The sequence below is a fragment of the Dipodomys ordii genome, unplaced genomic scaffold, assembly GCF_000151885.1.
Source record: "Dipodomys ordii isolate 6190 unplaced genomic scaffold, Dord_2.0 Scaffold60, whole genome shotgun sequence".
NCBI classification, from domain to species: Eukaryota; Metazoa; Chordata; class Mammalia; order Rodentia; family Heteromyidae; genus Dipodomys; species Dipodomys ordii.
This window is the reverse complement of record NW_012267276.1, coordinates 10,065,287-10,092,149: the sequence shown is the minus strand read 5'-3', so window position 1 is coordinate 10,092,149 and position 26,863 is coordinate 10,065,287. Positions and strand designations below refer to the sequence as shown.

The 26,863-nt window shown below is 38.1% G+C and overlaps 1 protein-coding gene across 2 annotated transcripts in view; it reads right to left on the bottom strand.

The window, feature by feature from the left end:
- Prdm5 (PR domain containing 5) overlaps nucleotides 1-26,863 on the bottom strand; it is a 144,029-nt gene that overhangs the window by 28,757 nt on the left and 88,409 nt on the right. For both annotated transcript variants that reach the window (XM_013022136.1, XM_013022137.1), the window contains 4 exons: nucleotides 21,399-21,492; nucleotides 18,718-18,878; nucleotides 14,511-14,604; nucleotides 6,503-6,588 (listed from right to left, as the gene is read on the bottom strand). In XM_013022136.1, the coding sequence (XP_012877590.1) occupies nucleotides 6,503-6,588; nucleotides 14,511-14,604; nucleotides 18,718-18,878; nucleotides 21,399-21,492 (435 nt within the window). The remainder of the gene's footprint in view (nucleotides 1-6,502; nucleotides 6,589-14,510; nucleotides 14,605-18,717; nucleotides 18,879-21,398; nucleotides 21,493-26,863) is intronic.

The window sequence follows — 26,863 nt, the reverse complement described above, 5'->3', positions numbered from 1 at the left end:
TTGTGAAGTAACTATGACACATCTCAATGTTGATCTTTATTCTTATTGTTTCAGTCAAGCATGGGGTGGATTAGTTCAGTGGGTTTTTCCCATTTTATTTACTTATTTATAGCATTTTTGGGTTTTGTTATCTCTATGTAGTTGTAGAACACTAGCTCTAATGAGATATTAGAGGAAAACTCTCTCCCCTCTCCCTCCCTGTCTCTCCTTCCCTCTCTCCCTTCTTCCCTTTTTATCTATGCCTCTATCTCTGTCTCTGTGTGTCTGTGTGTCTCTCTTTCCCTCTGTCTTCTGAAATAATAGATCAGATGCCTGGTAAAATAAACAACAAGGAAACATCTCTACTGCTGGACTTATTAGAACCTGTGTGCATAACATAGAGCAGCACATCATTTTCCAGAGAAACAAAACCACTTTCTCCTCCTCAAACCTCTCTGCCTAATCCTTCTATTTTCCTTCAGGAGAATTTTAGCTGTTTGATAGCTTCCTTTCCACTTGATATAGAGATCCTGAGTGAAATTTCCACCCTTGCAGACTCCCTTCTGATTCACCCCACACATTTCCTTGCATGTGTCCTTCCCCCCATACAGATATGGAGACCTCCTACGTGCACTTCCCATGCCCTTGAGATATTCCCATCATGCTTCCTGTCCTGGTGCATCCTTCACTGACCTATCCTTCCTTATAGAAACATGACACTGAAGCTGTCTCAATAAAACTTAGTTGGCCAACCAAGACTAAGTATATGCATGTCCAAATCTCAAACAATTCCAATTGGAAACATACTGCTTAGTCAAGGAAGGTTCCTTTAATCAGTTCTCTATAATTTCAACAACTGTTTGAAGTCATTGTTAGGCAAAGTTAAATAGAAACTGTCACAGAGTTTCCTAAGACAAACTCTTTTTGCTTTTCATTTGGCAGAAATTATGTGAGCTATTCAACAAAGCCTCTGGGTCCCTCCTAAGGATTTCCAAGTTACAACACAGGGCTTTGCTTTAATTCCTGTTGTCCAGAAGAAAAGCAATATACATCACTTAACTAAGTGCTCCATAAATAATCCCTTCAAATGAAATTCTATTTTTCATTATTCATATGCTCAGATGGTAAGGAGCTCATCAATTCCAGCAATACCTCAGTTAAACAACAAGTATCCCTTCCAGCTGTGCTAAGAGCTGGAGGGAAAGACACCTACAGTGAATAACCCTTGCCTTTGTGTTGCTGGGCCCTACTGGGTAACAACAGTTATTTACTCAGTGCTGAGGGCTCTTCTTTCAGGTTGGTCAGGAATGAATCTGATTCAGATCCTTTGGATTGATTATAGGCGAAGGTATTGATTACTAGCTCTGGAGGAGGAGGGGAGAGCAAGCTGCATTCAGGAAAAGGCTCTACTGTTTGTATTATTCCTCAATCATTCCTTTATCTCAGCCCAAACCTACAGAAGCAGGACGAAAACCTTAGCAAGATGCTGGGGAGAATCCAAAAGATCACTGAGCTCTGAGGATAACCAGAGAATAAAAAAAATCTGTGTGACTCTGAGGTCGAACTAGTTGATGACTGGTGAGGCTAATGGCCACTAAAATGCTAGAGACATGATACTCAAAAAGAAAAAAGAATGTACTTAGAGGCACTGGTGGCTCATGCCTGTAATTCTAGCTATTCAGGAGACTGAAATATGAGGAACACAATTCAAAGCCAGCCTGAGCAGGAAAGTCTGTGAGACTCTTATGTTCAATTAACATCAGAAAACCAGAAATGGTGCTGTGGCTCAAAGTGGTAGAGCACTAGCCTTGAGCAGAAAAGCTCAGAGACAGTGCCCAGGCCCTGAGTTCAAGCTCCAGGGCTGACCAAAAATAAATAAATAAATAAGTACTTAGAAGACCTAAAAAGGCCTCAATTCTGAGGCTACCTAACCTTCTAAGCTTTCTCCACAGCTCAACACTTTCCTCCAGTGTTTAAATACCATTTATCCTCTATTCCCTCCTCACACACACATGCATGCTCTCTCTCTCTCTCTCACACACACACACACACACATACACACACGTGTCTTAAATCTTTACTCCAGCATGTCTTCACATGAAATCACCTGCAACCTCAAAGCATTCCATATAATACATTTTCCCATGCATTCCTAGTACCTAACACAAATCTAACATACAGCAGGCTTAGTAAACATTTACACAATAAAGAAATTCTGTACCTGGGATCTAGGAGAGTTACAGAACAAAGGAATTTTGCACCCATGACACAGGGCAGATCAGCAAGCCTTGGCACAGTGATCAAAGCAGTGGCAGCAATTCGTTGTAATGGGATTTTCATGAATAACACAGGAGTATAACTTGAAAATAACCTAATTCCCTTCTGGTTTTGTTTTTAAACAAAGGAAATGGGTTTTAATATTATCTCCCACTGACACGTTTCCATCTCCTTGCATTCTAATCTGTTCTCTTAAGGGAGCACTAAGCAGGGTAATGAAGGCTGGAGCTGGAGGAACTACAATATCCACCTAAGCACTAGCCAGCCCAACTCCACACCCATCAGCAAGCAAGCTCTATATGCGAGCGATGAAACAGGACATTGGATAGTCCAGAAGCTGTCTCTTTTCTTACTGACCTAGCTTCTGACTTACCAGAAAAAAAATCACTCCTGCCACATTCTATTGATTAAGCAAGTTAGAGAGACAAGCTTGGATTCAAGAATGAGAGATTCCTCTCCTGCTGAGGACAGGAGTAGGTGCATACAGGAAGGAACAGGTGGCAGTCTTGGAAACTACTGTTTCACACCATCACTGCCTCTAGTGGTTTAGATGCACAGGACTACATCTGATTGCCCTTTAAAAAAAAATCAAGCTGAGCACTAGTAGCTCACACCTGTAATCTTAGCTACTCAAGAGGTTGAGATATGAGGATAGCAGTTCAAAGCCAGCCCAAGAAGGAAAATCTATGAGACTCTTCTCTCCAATTAACTGCCCCAAAATTCCATAAGTGGACTGCTAGAGTTCTAGCCTTTAGGGGAAAAGCTAAGGTACGGTGCCTAAGTCCTGAGTTTAATCCCCAAGACAGATAAAATAAACAAATCATAGACTTGCTGAGTAAGAATGTAAGTACCATCAAAAAAGTTGAAAGAAAAGCTAAGGACAGTAGCTTATATTTCTATCTATTTAAGAGATAAAGACTGGAGGATCATGGTTTGAGGCAAAAAAGACTTCACCCTGACCAATGGCTGAGTACAGTGATACAAGCAGGAAAAGTACAGTGGCTAGGTGTGGTGGCCAGAGCAAGTTATCTCAGCTGCATGGGTAAGCCAGAGAAAGATCGCAGTTCAGGCCTGCCCAGCATAAAGCTAGACCTTGTCTCAGAACTAACCAACCTGCAGCAAGGCCAGTAGAGTGAAGCAGGCAGTTCAGTGCTTGCCTTATAAATATGCAGCACTGAGTTCGGAACCCAAAACCACAAAAACCAAAAGAAACAAACAAGTCAAAACCATATACACAAAAATAAAGTCATTCAAAACAACAACAACAGAAATCTCTTCAGTTCTTGGGGTTGTTCACACCCTGATGTAGATATGACTCTACTCTTGAAATGCTAAATATTGTGAAACAGAATTTTAATTCCACCTTTCTGTTGTCAGTTTTGCCAATGAATTTAAAAGAAAACATATTCTATTTTTTTCTTTAAAATGTTAACTTCTTCTCCAAGCCTATAGAAATCCAAAGAAGCCTTCTTTGCTTTCCAGCAAGAGTCCTTATTTTAGGAACCTTATTGTGCCTACCAAGAAAAAATATTTCTAATTAGGGAACTTAACATGTTTTCTGCTACTACTTTTAAGAGAACTGATGAGTTCATGAGCCCCAAATCAACAGAAAATAAAAATCCAGGGGACTCTACCAAATTAGTTCATGACCATCAAAAAGAACTTCCACAAAAGGGAAAAATGGGGGGGCAAATAAAGCGGTCAGTACCCAAAATGGAAGTTATTTTTCAAATGGTCTGATTTTTCCCTCTTTCACGAAGAAAAAGCAGCTTTTCATGACAAATTAAGAATGCTAGATTTCATGAATAGCCAGGGTCTGAGCCAAATAAAATACTGTAGTATGTTAAAGCCAAATTTACCTTACATAATTCACTAGCAAAGTGTATCAAATTCTCTATGAAATATGTGGGTCTTAGAAATAATAAAACAGTTACTAATTCCAAAAGCAAATTAAAAGTTAGCTTCAATAGTGTTAATAAATTTAATCTCCTTGCTTCTAAAACACTCGCCCCCCCCCAATCATCATAAACTTTGAAAACCAACATAAATCTTCTAATTTCATCTGAATATAGAAGCAGAAATGCCTGGTAGTGCTTTTCTGTTTTTACTTTTCTTTCTTCTTTTTGTGCTGGTCCTGGGGCTTTTTCACTGTAGGCTGTTGCTTTAGCATTTGAGCCGCCTCTCCACTTCTGGTTTTGAGATGGCTAATTAGAGGTAATAGCATCGCAGACTTTCCTGCACAGGCTGGCTTCACACTATGATCCTCAGATCTCAGGCTCCTGGGTAGCTAGGATTATAGGTGTAAGCCTCCGACACTCAGAGTAAAAGGTATTTTTTTCCATTAAGGAGTTATGTAGCAGTTTCTATGGTATAATCATGTCTATCTTAAGGTAATCAGGGCAACAAAATGTCGGCACATTACAAAGAACAAGGATTCTTTTTACCTAAATGTTGGCAACTTCTAAACGAATAATACATGATTGACATTTCTGTGGTAACACATACAAAATAATTTCTAAAACAACTTAAAACTCTTTTTGTGATGCTCACTTTGAAATAAGCATTTTGACTATTTACATTTAAATCATATCATCATAAGCAGTGCTATTTGTTTAATCCTTTGAAGCTTACAAAGTAGTTTTATATTAGTAAGTATTCTAGTTTCTAAGAGTCATAGTATGACTTTGCTTTTAATAGAACAGAATAAGAAACCCACTATGGGTGGGTGGCAAAGCTTCTTTTCTTCTCTTCTACATGGAAAAGATTTTTCTAGGCAGGGGAAGAGGAAGGAGAAAGTAGGGGGCTTGAATGTGGGGCCTGGACACTGTCCTTGAGCATTTTTTTGCTCAAAGTGAGCACTTTACTACTTGAGCCACAGCTCCACTTCTGGCTTTTTGGTGGTTAATTAAGGGTAAGAGTCTCACCAACATACCTGCCTGGGTTGGCTTTGAAATACAGTCCTCAGATCTCAGCCTCCTGAGTAGCTAGGACAACAGTGTGAACCATCAGCAGTGAAAAGATGCACAGAGAAAAATCAAGAATAGGTAACATTCAGTTACATGTGGAAATGAGTGAGCTAAGAAAACACACCCAGACGTGGGATAAACTGCACAGAATTCTTGTTTTCAAGCATGTGAGACAGGTGCTCCATTCTGGTAAAGGCATCTGTAACCAACAGGCAACTGTCCATGAGCAGGGGCAGAGGGACAGAGGCCCCATCAGACAGAGTGAGACACCAGTGAGACACAGCACGTGAACCCTAAGAATGGTCAGTGATGCATGTACAGATGGCATGTCCCTGCCATCCCCTGCACACAATTTCAATGACTTGTGACACTTTTCCTGCAAATACACTTGCTTATAAGTACACGTAGTGATCAGATGCTCCCAAACTTACCTCCATCCAACAATATTCCTATTACTGGTACAGTCTACTAGACCATCTATTCATGTTCTCTAATCATAAAATATTTAAAATCTATGTATCTGTTAGTTGGTAATCTATAACTTCTTAACACTGATTTCTAATTCCAAGGATCAGGACCTTTTGGGGGTTTGGATATGGTGTTGATGATGATGATTTGCCTTTATTTATTCATTCACTTATTTAGTAATCTTGCTGGGCACCAGTGAGTCACATCTGTAATCCTAGTTACTCTGTAGGCTGAAGCTTTGAGGATCACTGTTTGAAACCTGCCCAGGCAGAAAAGTGTGAGACTCTGATCTATAATTAATCACTCAAAAAGCCAGAACTGGAGCTGTGGGGTTCACGGAAAAGCTTAGGGGCAGTACCCAGGCCCTGAGATCAAGTTCCAGGACTGTCACCAACTTTCCCCATCCCCAAACAACAACAACAACAAACCACTTTACCTAGTACTGCCAAGAAAGTTATCTTCAAATGTCTATCCTAAATATAACCATAGAATTGAAGACAAATCACCTTATTTTTTTCCTGATTATCCATAGTTCATCTCAACCTGTGTATGTTTTTTTTATTGTGAAAATACTGTACAGAGGGGTTACAATTACATGGGTAAGATAATGAGTGCATTTCTTATCAAGCATTGTAGCTTCCTCCTTTGTTTCCCCTTCCCATCCCTTTGTATCCTCCCCTCCCTCCACCCCCCCCCAAAGTTGTAAAGTTCGAAGACAAATCACTTTAGTGTTCTCCTGGTACATCACATATCTTCTAGATTCCCAGGGTGAGTTGGGTATATAAGAGCCATGAGATAGCATGCATTCTTACCCGGGTATGAGTTCGAATGTGCATCTTCAATCCATCATTTTTACTGAATCCTTTTTCACAGTAAGGACATTGATAGGGACGCTCACCTATGAGGAAACGGAGTCCCTGAGTCAGAAGAAATGTCAAGTAGTCGACAAGGCCCCGTGCCAGCCATCCTCACCCACATATGCCCAGCTCTCCAGAGATCTCTAGGCACAGGACAGAAGTCACCAACCTGGGTGGCACCAGAACACCTGCTGTGGTCTCTCTTCCCCGCAGAGAAAACACCCAACACACAGCAACAAACATGACAGCTTTGATATACGTTGCTTGTAATAGCTCAACTCCCCCAAAATCTCCCAATTTTAAGATAGTTAAAAAATATTTTGTGTTATCTATTTCTTCTGTCATCATGCTGTCTTTATAATTAACCAGTCTACTGATAATTTTGGTTAAAAAAGTTTCATACAAATGAATCTACTTTAGTTAGAAGTAGGAGTTTCCAAATGATTTTGTGAAACTAGTATAGGTTAAAGAGAGCCATTAGCATTTAAAATATGTAACAACTGATAAACACTTTCTGAAATTATCATGCTTTTCTCAGGCTAAAATGTAGACAATGGATAGGATGATTTTAATATGCAAACGCACTACATTTTATTAATCATTTTTATTACCCTTAAGTAGTTATTCAAAGGGGTTTTAATTAAATATGTCAGTTTACATGTACAATGAATCTTGATCAACGTCATACCTTTCATTGTTCTTCCCCCTTTTATCTAATGACTTACATATCAATAAGCTTGTTAAAAGAATTGATTAAAACTGTGTTAGCACAGCACAGTGGCTCACACCTGTAATCCTAGCTACTCAGGAGGCTGAGATCTGAGGATCATAGCATGAAACCAGCCTGAGAAGGAAGTCCATGAGACTCTTATCTCCAATTAACTACCAAAAACAAACAAACAGAAAGTGAAGCTGTGGTTCAAGTGATAGAGTGCCAGCCTTAAACTAAAAAAGCTCAGAGACAGCACCCAGGCCCTGAATTTAAGCCTCAAAACTGGCAAAACAACAGCAACTGTGGCCTAATCAATCTTTCAGAATCCCCAATATCAAAAAAGAAAGATGTAAGTTACATTAACAGTGGTATATTACAAATGATACTTCATCTAATTGAGTCTGAGACAGTATTATTAATTCCCTAGTTGATTATTCATAACACTAAATTCTAAGATAAATGTCACTTTTCCATTCTTTCCTCTGAATGATTCCAAATTCAGGCAAACCTTGATACATGTACTATGCTTATGGGCTAAAACAATAGGGTCTTTGGCCTGGGACATGGCGTAAGCAGCCAAACGCCTAAGAAGCATGAAATCCTGAGCTCCAACCCCAGTACTGCACAAAAGGAAAATAGCACCTTTGAAATTTTTTAAAGGAAACTAGAGATGATACTTCTCCTGAAAGAAGAAAATGAATGCATCTCTTCTGAATTGTTGTTTCTGCTTTTTATTAACTCAAAAATCAACTGGGTAGAAACTGAATACCAATAAAAGAATTTTTACAAAGAGAAACAAATGGTACATTCCCCTCCTGTGCGTGGTATTCAGTCATTATCTTAAGATGCTAAGCAAGCATGGATCTGGAGACTTTACCTATGAATACCAAATGAATACCTATGAATACCAAAATGCCAATCAATAGTTCTTGAGGCTCTTGCAGTGTGATGTGAAGGAAATCATTAATTTCTATGCAGATTGTACAGACCATGAGTCGATGAATTCTGAAGATTATCTGTAGTTCATGTTACTCATGAAGCACTTAGAAAATCAATACCGCAAAATAAATTCTCTCTCAACACAAGGCAATCATTTAATTTCTTTAAAAATGGGGAAAAACACTTAAATTTTCATTTGTGTTTTCACACAATCATACTTGTTTTTTAACTTATTAAGGCCATCATCATCCCACTATTACTTCTAATTATTCACAGCTACTATCTTTCTAATGTTTCAAAACATTTGTAAAAAGAGTAAATTATTTGTTTAAAAGAAATATTATGAAAGAACAACAGTGCATTTACTAAAAATATAATCCAATTATAATACACAGTTCTTTATTTCTAAGCTAGTCACAGGTATTTACCAAAAAAAAAAAACAATTAAATACTACAAAGACAGTGATTTATGACTACATTCAAATAGCAGCATGTAAGCTCGCCTGTAACAGAAAATCCAACACAGCCGGTACCTATTGACATGGAAAGTTGGTTGGAACTCTAGGCAAGTAATTAACCTTTTGGCCCAAAGCTTTAAAAACCCAGAAGCTGTTCCTAAGATTTCTTTCATAATTTATGAACAACTGATGGAATTCATGTCACAGTCTGTAGATTCCCTAGCTGAATGAGCCCAATTCTCAGTGACCCCCAAGAAGTTATAAGCCCACAGGAGAATGTGGTCTCCCACTTCCACTGACCCGCACAGTGCCATCTCTGTCATTCTGATGTAGGAAACCGACATGATAAATGGCAGAGCTGCCCACCAGAAACAGAGCTAAGTGCTGGCCTTCACGGAGGACAGCAGCAACATGAACAGACCTTCACTCACCTCAGACCTTCCCCTCTTCAATCAAACCGTCATCTATATCACATGACCCACAACTGGTGTAAAAGTGTATGGACAGATAGGCCAGATGACACTGACCGGAAAGCCACCTGGGGTTAGAGGCCAAAGTGTAAAGACATAGGCAGCTTGTCTGTCACATACTCACACTGAGCTGGGCACTGGGGCTTCAAATGCACCTGCATTTATTTCTCAGAACCACACTGTGCTGTACAAACTACCATTGTTCCTATTTTTTTTTCATTTGAGAACACTAAAATTTAAAGAGGTAATGCCATTCACTACGTTCAGAAGGAGAGAAAATGAAACGAGTGAAGGCTCCAATCTGGCTCCAGAATCTATACTGTGGATATTAAATAATAAATAGTGATTACTATAAATAGTGGATTTTTTTTCTGGTGGGAAACTTTCTCTCTATCTGGAGTACGTAAGCCATAGGTAACAAACAGCACACTCTCAAGTTTCCAAGTCAAGATTTCATTAAACATTGTGTCTATAATTCTGAGGTAAATTTCAGGATAGGAGAAAGAGTAGGGGGTATGTTAAAGGCAAGAATTGAGCACAATAGTATAACTTGTTAGAAAAACTAAGTCAAAGCCTAACAAAATGAGTACTAGGAAATGGATACTTGCAAGAGAGGCAGATCAAGAGGGGTAGAAAAATGAACTGGAGTAGAATGTAGATGTATACAGTAGAATGTACTGTATATAGAAATATACAGTAGAATGTACTGTATATACCATAGAACTTGAGAAAAATAAGGGGAAGAGTGGGTGGGAAGTGGGGTGAGATGTTGAAGGGATGACACAGATCAAGACGCATTGTATACATGCATTGCTTTGTTAGAAGGCACAAAATCCAATACAAAACCTAAAAATTAAGAAAAGTGAGGGAAGAGTTGGGGTGGGAGGGATAGGTGAGAATGTTGAAAGGGGTGACATTGATCAAGAGGCACTGTATTCATGAACTACTCTGTTGAATGGTAACTTTTTTGCACAACTACTTAAAAATAAAAAATATATATATATGTAAAAGATAAAACAAGGAAGATAGGGAAAGAGGCACAAGAAAATCTAAGAGGAATGAGTAGAATCAATGAATAGTATGTGCATACATGGAGCTATCACAAATCACAATGAATTCCCCACATGGTACAATTAATATGTGTCAATAAAAATGTGGGGAAATGAAGAAAAAAAAGGAAGGAGCACTGGTAGAGTAGTACAGTACAGGAGTAGAATGCCTGCCATTCAAGTAGAAGGTCCTGAATTCAAACCATAGTATAAGAAGAGAAAGAGAGGAAGGAAAGGAAGAAAAGAAGGAAGCAGTAAGGAAGAGAGGGAAGAAGGAAGGGAGGGAGGGAAGGAGGAGGAAATGAAGGAAGGAAGTCAGAAACATCATGTTGGGGAAGAAAGCTTAAATCTTGGTTTACTTCTATATGAAGCACATGGAGTTTTTGGCTTTAGATAATTACCATGTTTTGCTGGATATTACTTCCAGTGAGAGGACCAGGTGATTTCTGAGCTATTCTACAAGTCAGGAATACGTATTTTAAAGCCTACAAAAAGAGATGCATTCGGTACACTAGCCATGCCATGAATCACTACATTGTAAACACAGAGTGGTTGTTAGAAGGAAAAAAGTTTTCAGACTTCACCTACAGCAAGGGAGATGAGAATAGAAATGCAGAAGAAGGAAGAGGCTCTAGAAAGAACGCAATTTGAGGGCACAGCTGGGTCCATGGTTAACATAGCAAAGGTAAAATCAATTACAACATGAAGCCATTAGAAATTTACAAAAGTTAAATGCTTAACCAAAATATGAAACAGAGACATAAATGCTAAGATTCTTCCCAGAACTAAAAGGTAATAATTCAGTAGCTAAATATCACTTTCTTGTAGAATGAGCAGGAGCCAATAAGAAAATCAGTGTGGAGGACACTGCTTTTAATGCTGCACAAAGTAACATTGTTGCAAGTTACCAATTAGTGTAAGAGTAACGAAGAAACTATCATAGTTTTCCTGCAAGCTTAGTGGTATTTGATGTTATAAAAAGGATAACTGTACTTCCCCAAATATTAATGGATGGTTTGATTACTATAAGAAAAATAAATTTGATTCCTTCAATGAAAAGCCTTACATGTGATAGCTAATCTTTTCATTTCTTCTCATGTTGATGAATGCATTTTGTAATATTTTTATTATCTACACAATAGGCCAATTTATAGATCAACTATAATTTATATAACCAGTCTGTCAATATTGATATTGGATGTGTGTGTGTGTGTGTGTGTGTGTGTGCAAGTGTATAAATTTTCATTGCTCATACTCTCTTTTGGGACTTAGAAATAAAGACTAACTGTAGATTTACACCTAATCCCAAAGGAAGACAAAAACAAATTTTAGATAGACAAGGAAAACTGAATTTATGAAAGGTATTTTGGAAGTCACTATGGTTTAGTTTCAAGAAAGAAGTTTGTAGAACATACACAGTTGAGGATTCAAAATACAATCCAAAATAATTTTTAACCAACTTTCTTTTGGGTATTTATTAAAAGAAAGACTTAGGAACATTGGCATCCTAAATGTATTCCTCCAAAGTTCATATATTAATTATAATTATTCTAAACATGATATGAAATTCCCTATCAAGAGCCCAGAAATAGGATGTTTATAAAACTATATTATGAGAATTTCAACAGGTTTAACCATTTATTTTGATAAAATTGGAAGAAAAAAAGATACTGAGTTAGAAAATTATCAGTGTTACTATAAGAAACAAACCTAGGAAATATAAAATACAACCTCAGAAATCATATCATTTAATAAACCCTTGCAACCCAATACTAATGACTGTAATGCATTTTAAAACTTGGGAGTTGTAGTCTTAACAAATGCCAATCAGATTTTAGAGATTAGGTTTAACTATTAACTAATGGTCTATGATGTGCCCACACTAAATACTTTGTGGTTTAATATACATAATTTCACTTATTCTTCATTTGTTGCTATCTGCTTCTGCAACACTCTGTCCTAACAACCCTGTTGTTTTAAGTAAGCTATAAGCGAAAAGAGCTTTCTTTCCTTCTGTGGGGTACCTAGTCATCCAGTCATTCCATGAATTCTTGGTCCATAATTAGTTCTTGTTTAAGTGCATCATTTGCAAGTATGGGAAGCATGTTTTACTCACTGATTTCTTACAAGTACAGTAAGTCAATCAATCAATAAACATCTTAAATCCTCAAACGGGTAACCCATGGTTCAGTAGATAGAAAGAAACTCTCTGTCATCCCCCTGTTGTTACACTCATTGTGTTTCAATTATGTCATCTGCTGAGCATTTCCCTGCCCTGAATTTTGGGAAAATATGTATTCCCAAAAAGCAAATGGTATCCAAAAAAGCAATGTTTAAAAAAAAGACAGCCGGGCGCCGGTGGCTCACACCTGTAATCCTAGCTACTCAGGAGGCTGAGATCTGAGGATCACGGTTCAAAGCCAGCCTAGGCAGGAAAGTCTGTGAGACTCTTATCTCCAATAAACCACTTGAAAACCAGAAGTGGCACTGTGGCTCAAGCGGTAGAGTGCTTGCCTTGAGCTGAAGAGCACAGGGACAGCGCCCAAGCCCAGAGTTCACGACGGACAAAAAAAAAAAAAGAAAAGAAAAAGGCTATGTGCTTAGTTCTGTCATAAGATAAAAGGTTCACATTTGTTGAAAGGCAGCCTGTCTCAGAAAGTTGAACCAAATATCCAAAATAGTTGTGATAAGGAGCCCAATGCCAAATAAAATGTCATTGTTGGTGAGTAGTGTTACTGTGTACAATAGCCATTTTGTGATACCAGCATAGCCACCTCAATGTGGTTTCAGGAACGGGTGCTTAGACCTACTCTAGGTATGGTATAGGAAAACTGGAGTGAATTTAGAGTTATCTTGAGCATTATCTTGAGCATTCACAGCAGTATCTGCATATACCTGTAAATACTAAGGATCTACTGTATTTAAGTGCCTAAGATAACATACATGTTCTCAGTTTAGCCACAAATTTTCAAAAATAAAAAAAAATGAGCTCCACTGTTGTCCCTTCCTTCGCCTATGTCTAATAGTGTTGGTAAGTTGGAGGACTTGAGCTAATACTTCTACATTCACAGCACAGCTGTTGCAGTGATCTTAGTGTATAGGTATACAATGGTTAGAGAAAGTCACAGACTGTGTATCTCTTGAGTAGGAAGCTTCAAGCTTACCGTTTACCAGAGAAACACAGCCTGGCTACTGAAAAGTAATTTCAGACTAGTGTAAAGTCATCTCCAGAACAGAAATAAGAGTCATAGTTCAAGCATTTATCTACACGGTAAATAAAATCTACACAATGATCTCTTAAGAATAGTCAGTATTTTTGGCTACCAGTGGCTCACATTTATAATCCTAGTGACTTTAGGAGGCTAAAATCTGAGGATCTAAATTCAAAGCCAGCTACATTAGTAAAGTTCATAAAACTCATCTCCAACTAAGCATCAAAAAGCCAGAAGTGGTGCTGTGGCTCAAGTGCTAAAGTGCTAGCCTTGAGGAAAAAAGCTCAGGGACATCACCTAGGTGGAGTTCAAGCCCCAAGACTAGTACAAAAAAAAAAAAAAGAAACAAAGGAAAGGAGGGAGGGAGGGAAGGAAGAAAAAAATAATCAGTATTCAATCAATCATCACTAGCTATAACCACTTTGTTTGGAAAAATTGTATAGGAAAAGAAGGGACCCTTTAGGAAACAACCCAGAACAAAGAGATCTTCGAGGCATGTCACAGATATAGCAGTATTAAAGGGCACTCAATCTTAAAAAATCACTTTTGGCTTGGTGTCTGTGAGTGGCTCTCATCTATAATCTTGATTATTCAGGAGGCTGAGATCTGAAGATCATGATTCAGAGTCATGGAGGCAGACAGACTTGAGATGCTCTTATCTCCAATTAACCAGCAAAAAGCCAGAACTAGAGCTGTGGTTCAAATAGTGGAGTGCCAATTCTTGAGTAAAAAGCCCCGAGAGTTTGAGGCCCTGAGTTCAAGCCCCAGTGTGTGTGTGTACATGTGTACACACACACACACACACAATCACTTTCAGTTTGAGTTACAGAAGAGACAGAAGGCCTTCAACTTTCATAAAAAGCGAAAGCGTTATTCCATCCATTGGAATCCTATAGAAAGCAACATTAAAGTTACAAACAAAATATTAAATAAAAATGTCTTTACTTCAGGAATTTTACTTAATTTTGAAAAGTAGTTACGAAGAATTCTTTTGAGTAAAGATTTGGGTTTTAAAATTCCTTAGCGAGATTAGCTCTTCATCAGGGTGTCATTGTGGATTTGGAGAGTGCTGCCCTACAACAATGCTTCTCTCTGTAGCTTGTGCCTGGGCCACCGGCCTCACCTGTGTGGCTGCGGATGTGAACTCTCAGGGTTCCACTGCTGGCAAATTTCTGGCCACAATATGGGCAAACTTTCTCCTTTTCTCCAGTATGTGTCTAAATGAAGAGGAACAGGAAGGGGTTAAAATGGAGAATTCAGCAAAGATGATTAAGTGCCTCTGACAACAGTAATTCCTTATTTTTCAGGATTATGTTTCATTAAAATGATTTAATATGACGGTGATAATTTAAACAATTTATCATGGGTATTCCCAGGAGTTAATACAAACCCTTCAGATCGTGTATCAGTGTTCATTTGAAAATAATTCAGGAGTTTACCTTTTAGGCTTTGATGGAGTTCCTAAGTTATTCAAAACCAACACATACAGGGAAAACCCACAGTTGGAAGGGGGCTGCGGCTGTGCTTCGTGTACTACCGTGAAACTCCTCTTTCGAAGCATTTCTCACATTCTTTGTGAGGACAGAATTAATCTCAATAAAGTCATTTGTAACTTAAGTACCACTTGTCTGAACTGATTTTTTTTTTACCACAAAGCAGGAAGGAATATAAATCTAACTTGCCTTTCAAAATCAGGACACATTAACAGTCAATACGAACATTTCTGCTCTCAACATTATCTTGAATTCATGATCCTACTAGAAAAGGTGAATTTCAGTGTCAGAGAGTTTAAAGAAGGGACATGTGCAGGGTTTGAAACCAGCCTCTCTGTCTCATCAAGACATCAGATTTCTACTCAGATCACAATAGATCTCTAAACAGGACTACATGCCAAGCTCCAATGTTCCTCAAATGCAGGCCAAGGGCAAGGACCTTTAGGGAGAGGGGAGGCATTTCCTTCTAGTATCTATCTATTCTCTATGATACGGTTTTGAGGAACTTATTTATTTATTTATTTATTTGTGTCAGCAGTCATGGCACTTGAACTCTAGGCCTGGACGCTGTCTCTGAGCTCTTCAGCTCAAGGATAGTGCTGTATGTACCACTTGAACCACAGTGTCATTTCCAGTTTTCTGGAGCTAATTGGAGATAATAGTCTCATGGACTTCCCTACCAGGGCTGCCTTTGAACTGCAATCCTCAGATCTCAGCCTCCTGAGTAGCTAGTTTACAGGTGTGAGCCACCAGCACCCAGCAAATTTATTATTATTATTTTTGCAAGATATAGTCTGAAGGAAGTGGCACTATAGCTCAAATGGTAGAGTGCTAACCTTGAGCTGAAGAGCTCAGGGGCAACACCCATGCCCGGAGTTTAAGCCCCACCACCGACAAAAAAATAGATATAGTCTGAAAATTAAACAGAAGCAGATAATATATCATATTGGTTTCCACAGTAACAAAAAGCACACAGGGATGTGTCCACATCTGTGCATCTGTTCAAATTATACCCAAGTATTGTTCTCTATGAGAAAAAATAGAGAAGGTTTTTTTAAAAAGCTGGCAGACTTCAGTGGCTCTTGCCTATAATTCTAGCTACTCAGGGGCTGAGATATGAGGATCTCAGTTAGTAAGAAGCCCAGGCCAGAAAGTGTATTAATTTTCAATTAATCAGCAAAGCAGAAAGTGGAAGTGGAGGTGTAGCTCAAATAGTAGAACACCACTTAAGCAAAAAAGCCAAGTGTGAGTATAAGGCCCTGAGTTCACGCCCCAGCACTAGCATGTGCATGTATATGAGCATGCATACATGCAGGGACACGCGTGCATGCGCACGCTCACATGCACACACACACACACACACACACACACACACGGGGCAGACCTCTACACCAACTGGTGGACACTCACATAACAGTTTAGTCTCCTCTTGCATTGTAAATCAACAGTTAACATTAATTATTTGCACAGTCTTGTGGATATTTAACTTAAAACTTGGAATATTTATATTATAATCTATATTTGAATGTGTACAGTCCTATTCGTGATTTCAAAAAAGAGCCATATAAAGTGAGTCCTTAGACAACACCCAGTAAATTAGTCCTTCAGAACCATTTTTCCTTGAAAGAATTTATACTATATTGAAATTAGAGCAACAAAATCGAATCAACTGCCATGGTGAGCCAACAAGGGCACTGTCTAGAGTACACATCTTCTGGACTCAGCTCTGGACAACCATTTCATTTTCCATTTGAACTACAATATCTTTTACATGACAATTCCATGCCCTTTCCAGCTCAGTATAGTATAAACCATTACTCTCAGGTCCACATTACAGTTCACTTGAAAGTAATGTGTGTGTGTGTGTGTGTGTGTGTGTGTGTGTGTGTGTGTAATTTTGACCATAACAGACCTGTCTTTGCATTTCTTTACAGAAGGGGCAAAACATGGTCAATCTTTATTGATTAGTATACAGTTGTTGAGAAATTATATATATTTATTTATATAGTTACACATGTATTATATTTATTTTTTAGTTTTTTTATTGTAAAAATAGGGTACATAGGGGTTACAGTTACATGAGTAAGGTAATGAGAGTACATTTCCTATTGAGCATTGTTACCTCCTCCTTTGGTTTTCCCCCTACAATACCTTCCCTCTCCCTCCCTCCCAAGTTGTAAAGTTCATTTTCAACATAATGTCTTGTACATTTCATTGTTACAATGGGTCACCTTGTATCCTTGCTTCAGCATTTTGTTATTTCCCTTCCTCTCTCCAAATTAGAAAAATGTATATACAAGATGCAGGGCACCAACTTCAAATATAGTGAAAACAGGGGTTATATCATGGAGGAAGAACATACAAAAGAAACAAACAAATCATATAGCACATTTTAGATAACTTAAAAACAATAGCAAGAAAGAAAAAGCAAGTTGTGTCCCTATCTTGGTGTTCATTTCACTTAACATCAACTTATATGGTCATATGTACATAGCTTTTGAACTTTTCTGCTTGTCCTCGACCTATACTAGTTACTACAAATAAGGGAAACCATGGGACCTATGTTTCTTTGGGCCTGGCTTACTTCACTTAATATAGTTTTTTCTAAGTCTTTCCATAGCTTAACAAATGGGGCAATGTCATTCTTTCTGATGGAGGCATAGAATTTATTACATATATATCTACTATTATAACACTGGATTATTCCAAAGAAGTCACCACTAATTTCTCTGAAATCCGTTTAAAATAATCATAAGATTCTATTGTTTATTTACATGAGTCAAGGTCACACCAATGTTAGAAATTTGACTAAAGGGCATTAAGTCTCTTAATAAAAAGAAGGAAAACATACTCAGTTTTGTTTATATAAGTAAAATATAGCTAACTTTAAAATTCATCAAAAGTAGGGGCTGGGAAGGTGGCTCAGTGGCAGAGTGCTTGCCTTGCATGCATGAGGCCCGGGGTTTAATTCCTCAGCACCACATAAGCAGAAAAAGTGGAACTGGTGCTATGGCTCAAATAGTAGAGCACTAGCCTTGAGCTGAGGAGCTCAGGGACAGCGTCCAGGCCCCAGAGTTCAAGACCCACTAACGACAAAAATAAAAATAAAAAATAAAAAAATAAAATAAAATTCATTAGAAGTAAATTACTAAACTATACTATGAACAAGAAAGCATGAAAACAGATCACTAATTAATGTCAGATGAATGTTTGAAAAGAAAACGAAAAGTACGGCAAATTTATTGTTTCTCTTCCATTTTAGGAATTTTATTGTGCCCCAGATATGTAAATATAAGGCACTAAGAAAGACCCAGTCCTAAAAGAACCCAGTATTAGAAGGATCCAGTCATAGAAGAACCTAGTTCCAGAATGATCCAATATTAGAAGGACGCAGTCCTAGAATGATCCTGTTCTAGAAGGATCCAGTCCTGGAAGGAACCAGTCTAGTTATTTGCATATAAACATCTGTATTAGCTATGAAAACTAAAATTATTATTACTCATTATATTCATTTTACATAATCTATATTAGTGCAACAATGAATAACAACTGATAAGATGTAGTTGCTAAGTATTCTCTATAACCCACCTACCAGGGAAGCTAAAGGTTATATAAAAATTTGTACCTACCTTTGTGTTTCTGCTTCAGGGGCAAAAAAAAAATCATATATAGCCTGAACAATGGAGAAACAAGCCTTTTGTGAATAGCTGGTAGACACAAAGGCATTGTCCTTTTGGGTAACTATGTAGACACATGTATGTAAAGACATCAAATAATGGTTAAAATTGGGAACCTCAAACCTGGGGTCATTCAAACTCACAACAGGTTTCTACTTACTTTCTTGTGACTTCTAAGCACAGAAGGCGTAACAAAGGCCTTGTTACAGAGCTCGCACCGGTACTTCTTGTGTCTCTCATGGACTACCTGGACGTGAACATTCAACGTGTCCTTCCTTTTAAAAGTCGCTTCGCAGTGGTGGCACTTGAAAGTTCTTTCACCTTTGAGATGAAAACTTAAGTAAGAGAAACTCAGGATGGAACAAGAGAGACCTATTCATTCACTCCCTCCCACCCAAATCACCTTTGACTTCCAACAATTTCTCATAACCATAAAAACTTGTATTTTAAATTGATTTATTGTTTCCAGGAAGGATACTGGAGCTCAAACTCAGGACTAAGACTAGTATTTCTATTTTTCTTTAGTCATTTCTGGTTTTCCCATCACTTTAACACAGGTCTACACTAAGCTCATTTAATGAACAAGGATGATTTTTTCCTGGCTAAATTTCACCATACAAAGCCTGTCACTAAACGTGCATTAGATATATAGCACACACCACGGTCTACAACACAGTTACTGAAAATCTTATTTCTCAGGCTGAGGAAAACCAATAGGCTGAAATGAAAAGCATTAGTTTCCTCCTGTCACAAATTTCTTGCTGGTCCACAAAATTTAATTTTATTCATGGAAAACAAAAACCCCTGAACACCACGCTGAAGTTAACCATATAAATTACAGGGATGAAGGAGGTTCACTTGCCTAAATCCTTATGCTAAAATCTGGTTCACTTGCCTAAATCCTTATGCTAAAATCCATCCATCTCCTAACACTTTCTTAAATGAAATGGGGGTGAAATGGAATGGACAATCCTGCTGTGGCACAAGAAATTTTATTTCTGAAACAGACTGCTTTTCTGTATAGGCAAACTGGAAATTGCTCCAAGTTGCACACAAGAGGACCTAAAAGCACAAGGAAGCAGACTGCATTTCATCACAATTATTACTACTCAGTTTGTACACAAATCTCACTGTCTTTATTATTTTTCATCTACACATTTCAACTTGGCCAGAGAAATTTCTTCTAGGTACAGCCAATTGGCAAGATTGATTATTTTGTACTGTCTTCTTCTGAAATTTAATATTTAAACTGCCATAGGAACTTTATGTGTGTAGAGAACAAAGTTAAGAACAAGCAATATAATTGCCATTGGTATGTAATTTCTCTTTAATTTTTGATAAGGGAGTAAAGGAAATCTCTAACTGTACCATCTATTTCAAAGAATCACATTAAAAATTCAGTTTAGAAGCTGGACACCAGTTGCTCACACTTGTAATACTAACTGAGATGTGAGGAATGCAGTTCAAAGCCAGCCTGATCAGGAAAGTCCAGCAAGACTCTTATCTCCAATTAACCAGCAAAAAGCCAGAAGTAGAGCTATGGTTCAAGTGGTAGAGCACTAGCGTTGAGTACAAAAGCTCAGGGACAGCACTTAGGCCCTGAGTTCAAGTTCCTGGACCAGCACCCCCCAAAAAATTAGTTTAGGCCTGATGCAAATGGCTCATGCTTGTAATCCCAGCTACAGAGGAAACTGAAGTCTGAGGATACATGTCTGAAGCTAGCCCAGGTAGACAAATCCAAGACTTTTCAGTTAATGAGCAAAAAGTCAGAACTGAAGGCATTGTTCAAGTGTTAGAGCACCAGCTATGAGCAAAAAAAAATGCCAAGCAAGAACATGAGGACTGAATTCATGTCACCTTAACGTCAGCAAAAATAAATAAATAGATAAAATAAAAAATAAACAGTACATTAGTTTAGCTATAAATTCTTCTTCTCAAGACTTAAGTCCTTCAGTGAGGCCATCAATATATACTTTTAGTATTCCAAAAATAGTGTTAATGCAACTGTTTAGACTTTGATGGTATGTTTAGAACTAAATCCAAAACTTAACAATTCATTTTCTACCTCAGTAAGTAAGGAATTGCAGGCAGCACAGGAAGTAGGAGAGATACCCAACTACTAGAAGCCCGGATGGCAATACCCAGAATCTCAGGAGCTTCCCAGAGTCTCAATCCCTCTCCAAAAGAAGTGCTAAGTTAGATATACTCCAGTTCTCTCCGGCTTGCAAGTACAGCACATAGTTTCATGTTTTCACAGAGGCAGACATATATCCTTAATCATTACAGTTAAAAGAGAACAAATACGTCTATGGCAAAACAATGTGTAAAGATGCCTCACTGAAGAACTGGAGGCTTGGCTCAAGTAGAAGAGCACCAGCTGTAAGCGGGAAGGTCCTGAGTTCAAGTCTGCGTAGCAGCCCGTGCACATGCACACACATACACACACACACACACACACACACACACACACACACACACACACACACACACACACACATACAAAGATACCTTATGGGATCTAAGGTCTCTTTTTTTAATACATACATATATATATATGTATCTGTATATATATATATATATATATATATATATATACAAGTAAAAATTAAGAAGATATGAGGTATCTTGTAAAAAGTGTAAATTACATTATGGAAAAATAAAACAACAGTATAGGAAAGAAAGATGAACGGGAGAAATATAAGTTCATTTTACATTTAGCAGCAGATTACTTACTCACTTTACATCTAGGTGCACTTCTAGGCTGCCTACATTCTCAAAGGTCCTAAGAATAAAACGTGAGGTGATTTCTCCCTGCTCCCCACTGACTGAATGGGGACTTACTGTTGTGGATTAGCAGGTGTCTCTGTAAGGAAAATGGGGTCCGGAATAAAGCTTTGCACTCCTCACACTGAAATGGTCTCTCCTCAGAGTGTGTCTGTGGAGGAAAGACAGGGTGCGTGGAAGGCACATGAACTCATCACTGCGAAATTCAGATCAAAGAAGTGTACAATGCTTCTTCTTATAGCACTGGCCCACCATGGCATGTGGCACAAATGAGCTTCGTTCACAGAAGGAAATCAAATTCTTACACCCATTAAAAATCTGATACCTGTTTCCAATATCTCAATATTCTAATGTCCCATTAAATATTCAACTAGTGTCAAATGTTACTCTACTTACCACAATTCATTCATTCAATTCCAATGGGTAAGTAAGTGAATAAAATGCTATTGATGTACCCACACAGTCACTGTGAAGCTCAAAGGGAGATGACAGACAGCATTTTATGAGCAGAACAAAAACAAGCACAAGAAAGTAGTTGGGTCTAAACTTCATAAAGAGGAGTAACTCACTTATGGAATTGTAACCCCTTTGTACAACTACTTAATAATACCAATAATTAAAAATCAGCAAATAGAAGGGGAAAAACCCAAAAGAACAAAACAGGAGCAACAAAGCAGGAAGACCCTGCTCACTCACCTGTTTTCTATTATACGTCAGTATAAACCCATCTGGCACAAATTGGTGGAGACAATCTAATTCTACTATGGATAGTAGAACAATCAAAGCTCATTAATGCTAAACAACCATAAAAACAGAAAGTGCATAAACATTTGAGCCATCTTCTTCCATTAAAGCATAAAAGGATGGGTTCTTACAATATAAGTAGTAGAAAACTGCGAGGGATCATCCAAAGGAAAGTCACTTCATTCAAAGAATATTAACATCATGATTTACATAATTAAAACAGACATTACAATAGTCAGGATGCAGTGTTACCCACGAATATTACATCTGTTATAGAAGGGTTACTGTGCTTGCTTTCAGTTGTGGAAAACATAAAGGATGGAGAAAACAGATTGGAAGTCACAGTAAATGAACACTATTCAGGTGTGCTATGGAGTTCCCAAAATTGAAATTAGAGAAGGGAAATACACAGTTGAAACAAAAAATACAGAAAAAATAATAAGTTTGTGCCACTGCATAAAATATATGAGCATTATGGGAAGGGAAAACTGGGAGAGTGAGGGAAGGGGTGACACTGTCCAAAAAGAAATGTACTCTTTACCTGACTTACGTAACTGTAATCTCCTCTGTACATCACCTTCACAATAACAATGAACACTTATTATATATGAACATTGAGTACAACATGGCATTTCAAACTGGTAAGAGAATAGAGCAACATCTACTGTCTTAACATCTGAGAAGAAAATTAAGTTGGATCCGTTGCTCACTTCTAAAACAAATATGTATATTCTGCTATTTTTTAAAATGAAGAATAACATCCTAAATGTACTTCTACAAGCAGATGAGTACATTTTAAGTAACCTCTGAATGGAGAAAGACATAAGCATGAAAAAATACTCAGATGAAAATTTAAATTTAAAACTTAATAAAAACTTCTTTGGTGACAAGCAAAGAAAACATTTACAACAGAAATAATGACCCATTAAATAAGGAGAGCAAAAACTTCAAAAGAAAATCAAAGGTCAGCCTTCCGACAATCTCATTCTTCACATGAGTTTCTACCAGGCCTGGGCTATGGGTGCTAGTCCTATTACATAAGCTCGGGGATACAGCAGTGAACAAGAAAAACAAACCTCCTGCTGGAGCCTGGACACTGGTAGGAAGTAATACATGCTACCAAGATCGGCAAAGAAGGAATTGATAGGTAGTGGACATTTCCGAAAACTAGAGTGCTAAGTTTTTGAATATTTGTACTATCTTTAAATAGTTGTACAAAGGAGTCGCCAATTTATGAATACAGTGTGTCTTGATCAATGTCACCCCTTTCAACATTCTCACCCACCCGTCCCAACCCACCCCCTTCCCTCTTTTCTTAATTTTTAGCTTATGTATTGCATTTCTTTGCCGCTTAACAAAGCAGTTTATGTGCACAATGCATCTTAATCTGTCATCACTTGAACATCTTCACCCCCTTCAACACACCCCTTCCCTTATATTTCTCAATTCTGTGGTAAATACAATAGACTCTTGTCTGCCTTGTCTCCCCTTTCCCCTTTCATTCTTCTACCCCTCTCCCTTTGCCTCTAACACCCCCTCGTGAAAGTACACATTTCCACTTATTTTGTTGGGCTTTGACTTAAGTCTGTTTAAATAATTATACTGTTTGTGCTCTCCATAGAATCTATTACACTGCAGTTAATTCATTTGTAATCCCTTGCTTACCACCCAATGTGTTTACCTGTAGATTTATAGGCACATTCTAGTTACAAATGAGGGAAAGCATGCGGCCTATTTTTCTCTGGGTTATGCTTACTTTGCTAAATATAATTTTTTCCAAGCCTTTCCATTTCCTTATGAATTGTACAATATCATTCTTTCGGATGGATGAGTAGAATTCCACTGTGCATATATACCACAAGGCAAAGGACATAGCTAACAAGCAAAATAGAAAGCCCACAAAATGAGAGAAGATGTTTACTAGCTATATATACATCAGACAAAGTCCTCATATCCAAAATATACTTAGAGCTCAAAAAATTAAATCATCAAAAATAAACCTTTAAAGAAACAAGAACTCAATTAATAAGTGGAGGCTAATAATGTAAAGAGAAACTACTTCGTAGAAGTAAAAATGGCTTAACATTTTTGCCTATAAAGGAAATGAAAATCAAGACAACATTAGGTCTCACCTTACCCCAGCTAGGATGGCCAAAATCAAGAAAAGTAACAATAATAAATGCCAACTGACATGTGGCCAAAAGGGAACTCTACTACACTGTAAAATTGTAAACTTGTTCAACCACTCTGGAAAGCAATATGAAGGTTCCTCAAAGGTTCCTCAAAAAAACTAAACATAAAGCTTCCCTATGACCCAGTTTCTACTCCTAGGCCCTTATCCAATAGATCACAAACAGGACCACACTAAAGCTAACAGTACAACCGTTTTCACTGTAGAATTGTTTACCATAGCCAAAATATGGAATCAACCCAGAAGCCCCTCAATGGACAAATGTCCATTGTATATGTGGGGTAGTAATTTTAAATAGAAATCAAGAGAATTCTAGGGGAAAGGGTGACAACTGAGGGAAGGGAGACTTAATTAATGGCTAAAGGGAACAGGAGCAGGTATTGTGTGTGTTTGTGTGTGTGTGTGTGTGCATGCGCACACACACACACACATGCACATGCATGCACTCCTCTCCTAGTGCTTGAACTCAGGGCCTGGGTCCTGTCCCTGAGATTTTTTTGCTCAAGACTTTTTTTGGGGTAATTAATTGGAGATAAGAGTCTCAGAGACTTTCCTGCCTGGGCTGGCTTCCAACTATAATCCTCAGATCGCAGCCTCCTGAGGACCTTTACAGGCATGAGCTACCAGGACCCAGCTAGGGTGGGTGACCAATGAAGGTACCACCAGGGAAGCCATTTAACTGGACTCAACAAAAAGGCAGAGAAGAGAACAGATGTAATCAGAGAAATGGGAAAAGGGTGGGAGTGAAACAATCATGAAGAGCCAAGTTGGGAACTATATAACTTTGTCTTTCATTTTTTCTAAGAGAAATATAAAATCTCTCTAAGTTTTGGCCATATGAGAGGTATGTCTAGACTGACATTTAACGGGACACTGTGGCAACTCTGTTAAGTACACACAGAGATACAAGGAAAACAGAAAAGGAGAAGCTGCAATAGTTAACCAAGGAATATGTGATTTAAGGCTAACACCAGACACTGGCATTTTATGAAAGACAGTAGATTTTGTAGTGAGATGTAAATATGAAACGTGAGCCACACAAAGGAGGAAGAATGCATGAGCTCAAGATTTGTAACCTAAGCAGTACAAGGATGGATAGGCCATTAATGGGTACACAAAAGAGCTTAGTGGGAAACAAATCTGAACGAAAGACATAGGGTTTAATTTTGGAAATGTTCCAATGCCTATTAAGATATGTCTAAACCAGGCTACTGGAGGGGACAGGTGAGGTTGAGAAGGTTGAGAAAAATCAATGGAAGGGGTGACACTGTATTGTAAACCAATATGTTGAACTGAAACCCCTTTATATAGCTCCTTGAAGATCAGGAGGCAACAATGCTTGATAAGAAATGTACTCGTGGGCTGGGAAGGTGGCTCAGTGGTAGAGTGCTTGCCTTGCATGCCTGAGGCCCTGGGTTCGATTCCTCAGCACCACATAAGCAAAAAGAAAAAGCCGGAAGTGGTGCTGTGGCTCAAGTGGTAAGAGCGCTAGCCTTGAGCTGAAGAGCTGAAGGACGGCGCCCAGGCCCAGAGTTCAGGCCCCACGACTGGACCCAAAAAAAAAAAAAAGAAATGTACTCGTTATCTTGCCCATGTAATTGTAACCCCTCTGTACAGTATTTTCACAATTAAAAAATAATTTTTAAAAAATACATAAAAATGTCTGGTAGGCAGGAAATATTTCAAGGCTAGATTATAGAGGCTAAACTTAGAAATATAAAGTATTTTCGATTTCATATGATATTAATATTTAACTCATAGATAAAATAAAATAATTTTTAAAGTATCTGTCAGATGCTGGTGCCTCACACCTATAATCCTAGCTACGCAGGAGGCTGAGATCTGAGAATCATGGTTCCAAGCCAGCCCAGGTGGGAAAGTCCATGAGACTCTTTTATTTCTAGTTACAGCTTAAAAGAAGAGGAGGAGGAGGAGGAGGAGGAGGAGGGAAGAAGGAAGATAGAAGAAGAAGGAAGATAGAAGAAGAAGAAGTAGAGCTGTGGTTCAAGTGGGAGAGTGCTAGCCCATCCAATAATAGCTAAAGTGTAAGAATGTAGCAACCTCACATGATGTAACTGGGAACAAACATTTTCTGAGTGTCAGGATGGCACTCTAGACCTAAATGACAATGTTGCAAACTCACTGAATAGCCTATTTCACATAAATAGTTGTATCTGACAAGTGTTGGGAGAAATGTTTTGAGGAAACTCCTAATCATAAATATATAATATGGTTAAATTATAATGGGTGTTATATATTTTATTTCATTAAGAATATCAGTATGAGTGTGGAGAGCAAAACATGTCTAGAAGACTATTTGCGCTGTATACATTCAGTAATGGCAAAGAGAATCTGGGAAGATGTTCTACAGAACATCAAGAATGGCTTTCATCAGAAAGCAGTATTTGATCATTGCTTTCTTGATACCTTCGTTCTTTTGTATTTTATTTTAATTTTTTTTTAATTTTATTTTATTTTATTTGTGAACAAACTGTACAGAGGGGTTACAATTGCATGGGCAGGATAATGCGTACATTTCTTACCAAGCATTGCAGCCTCCTCCTTTGTTTACCCTTCCCATCCCTTC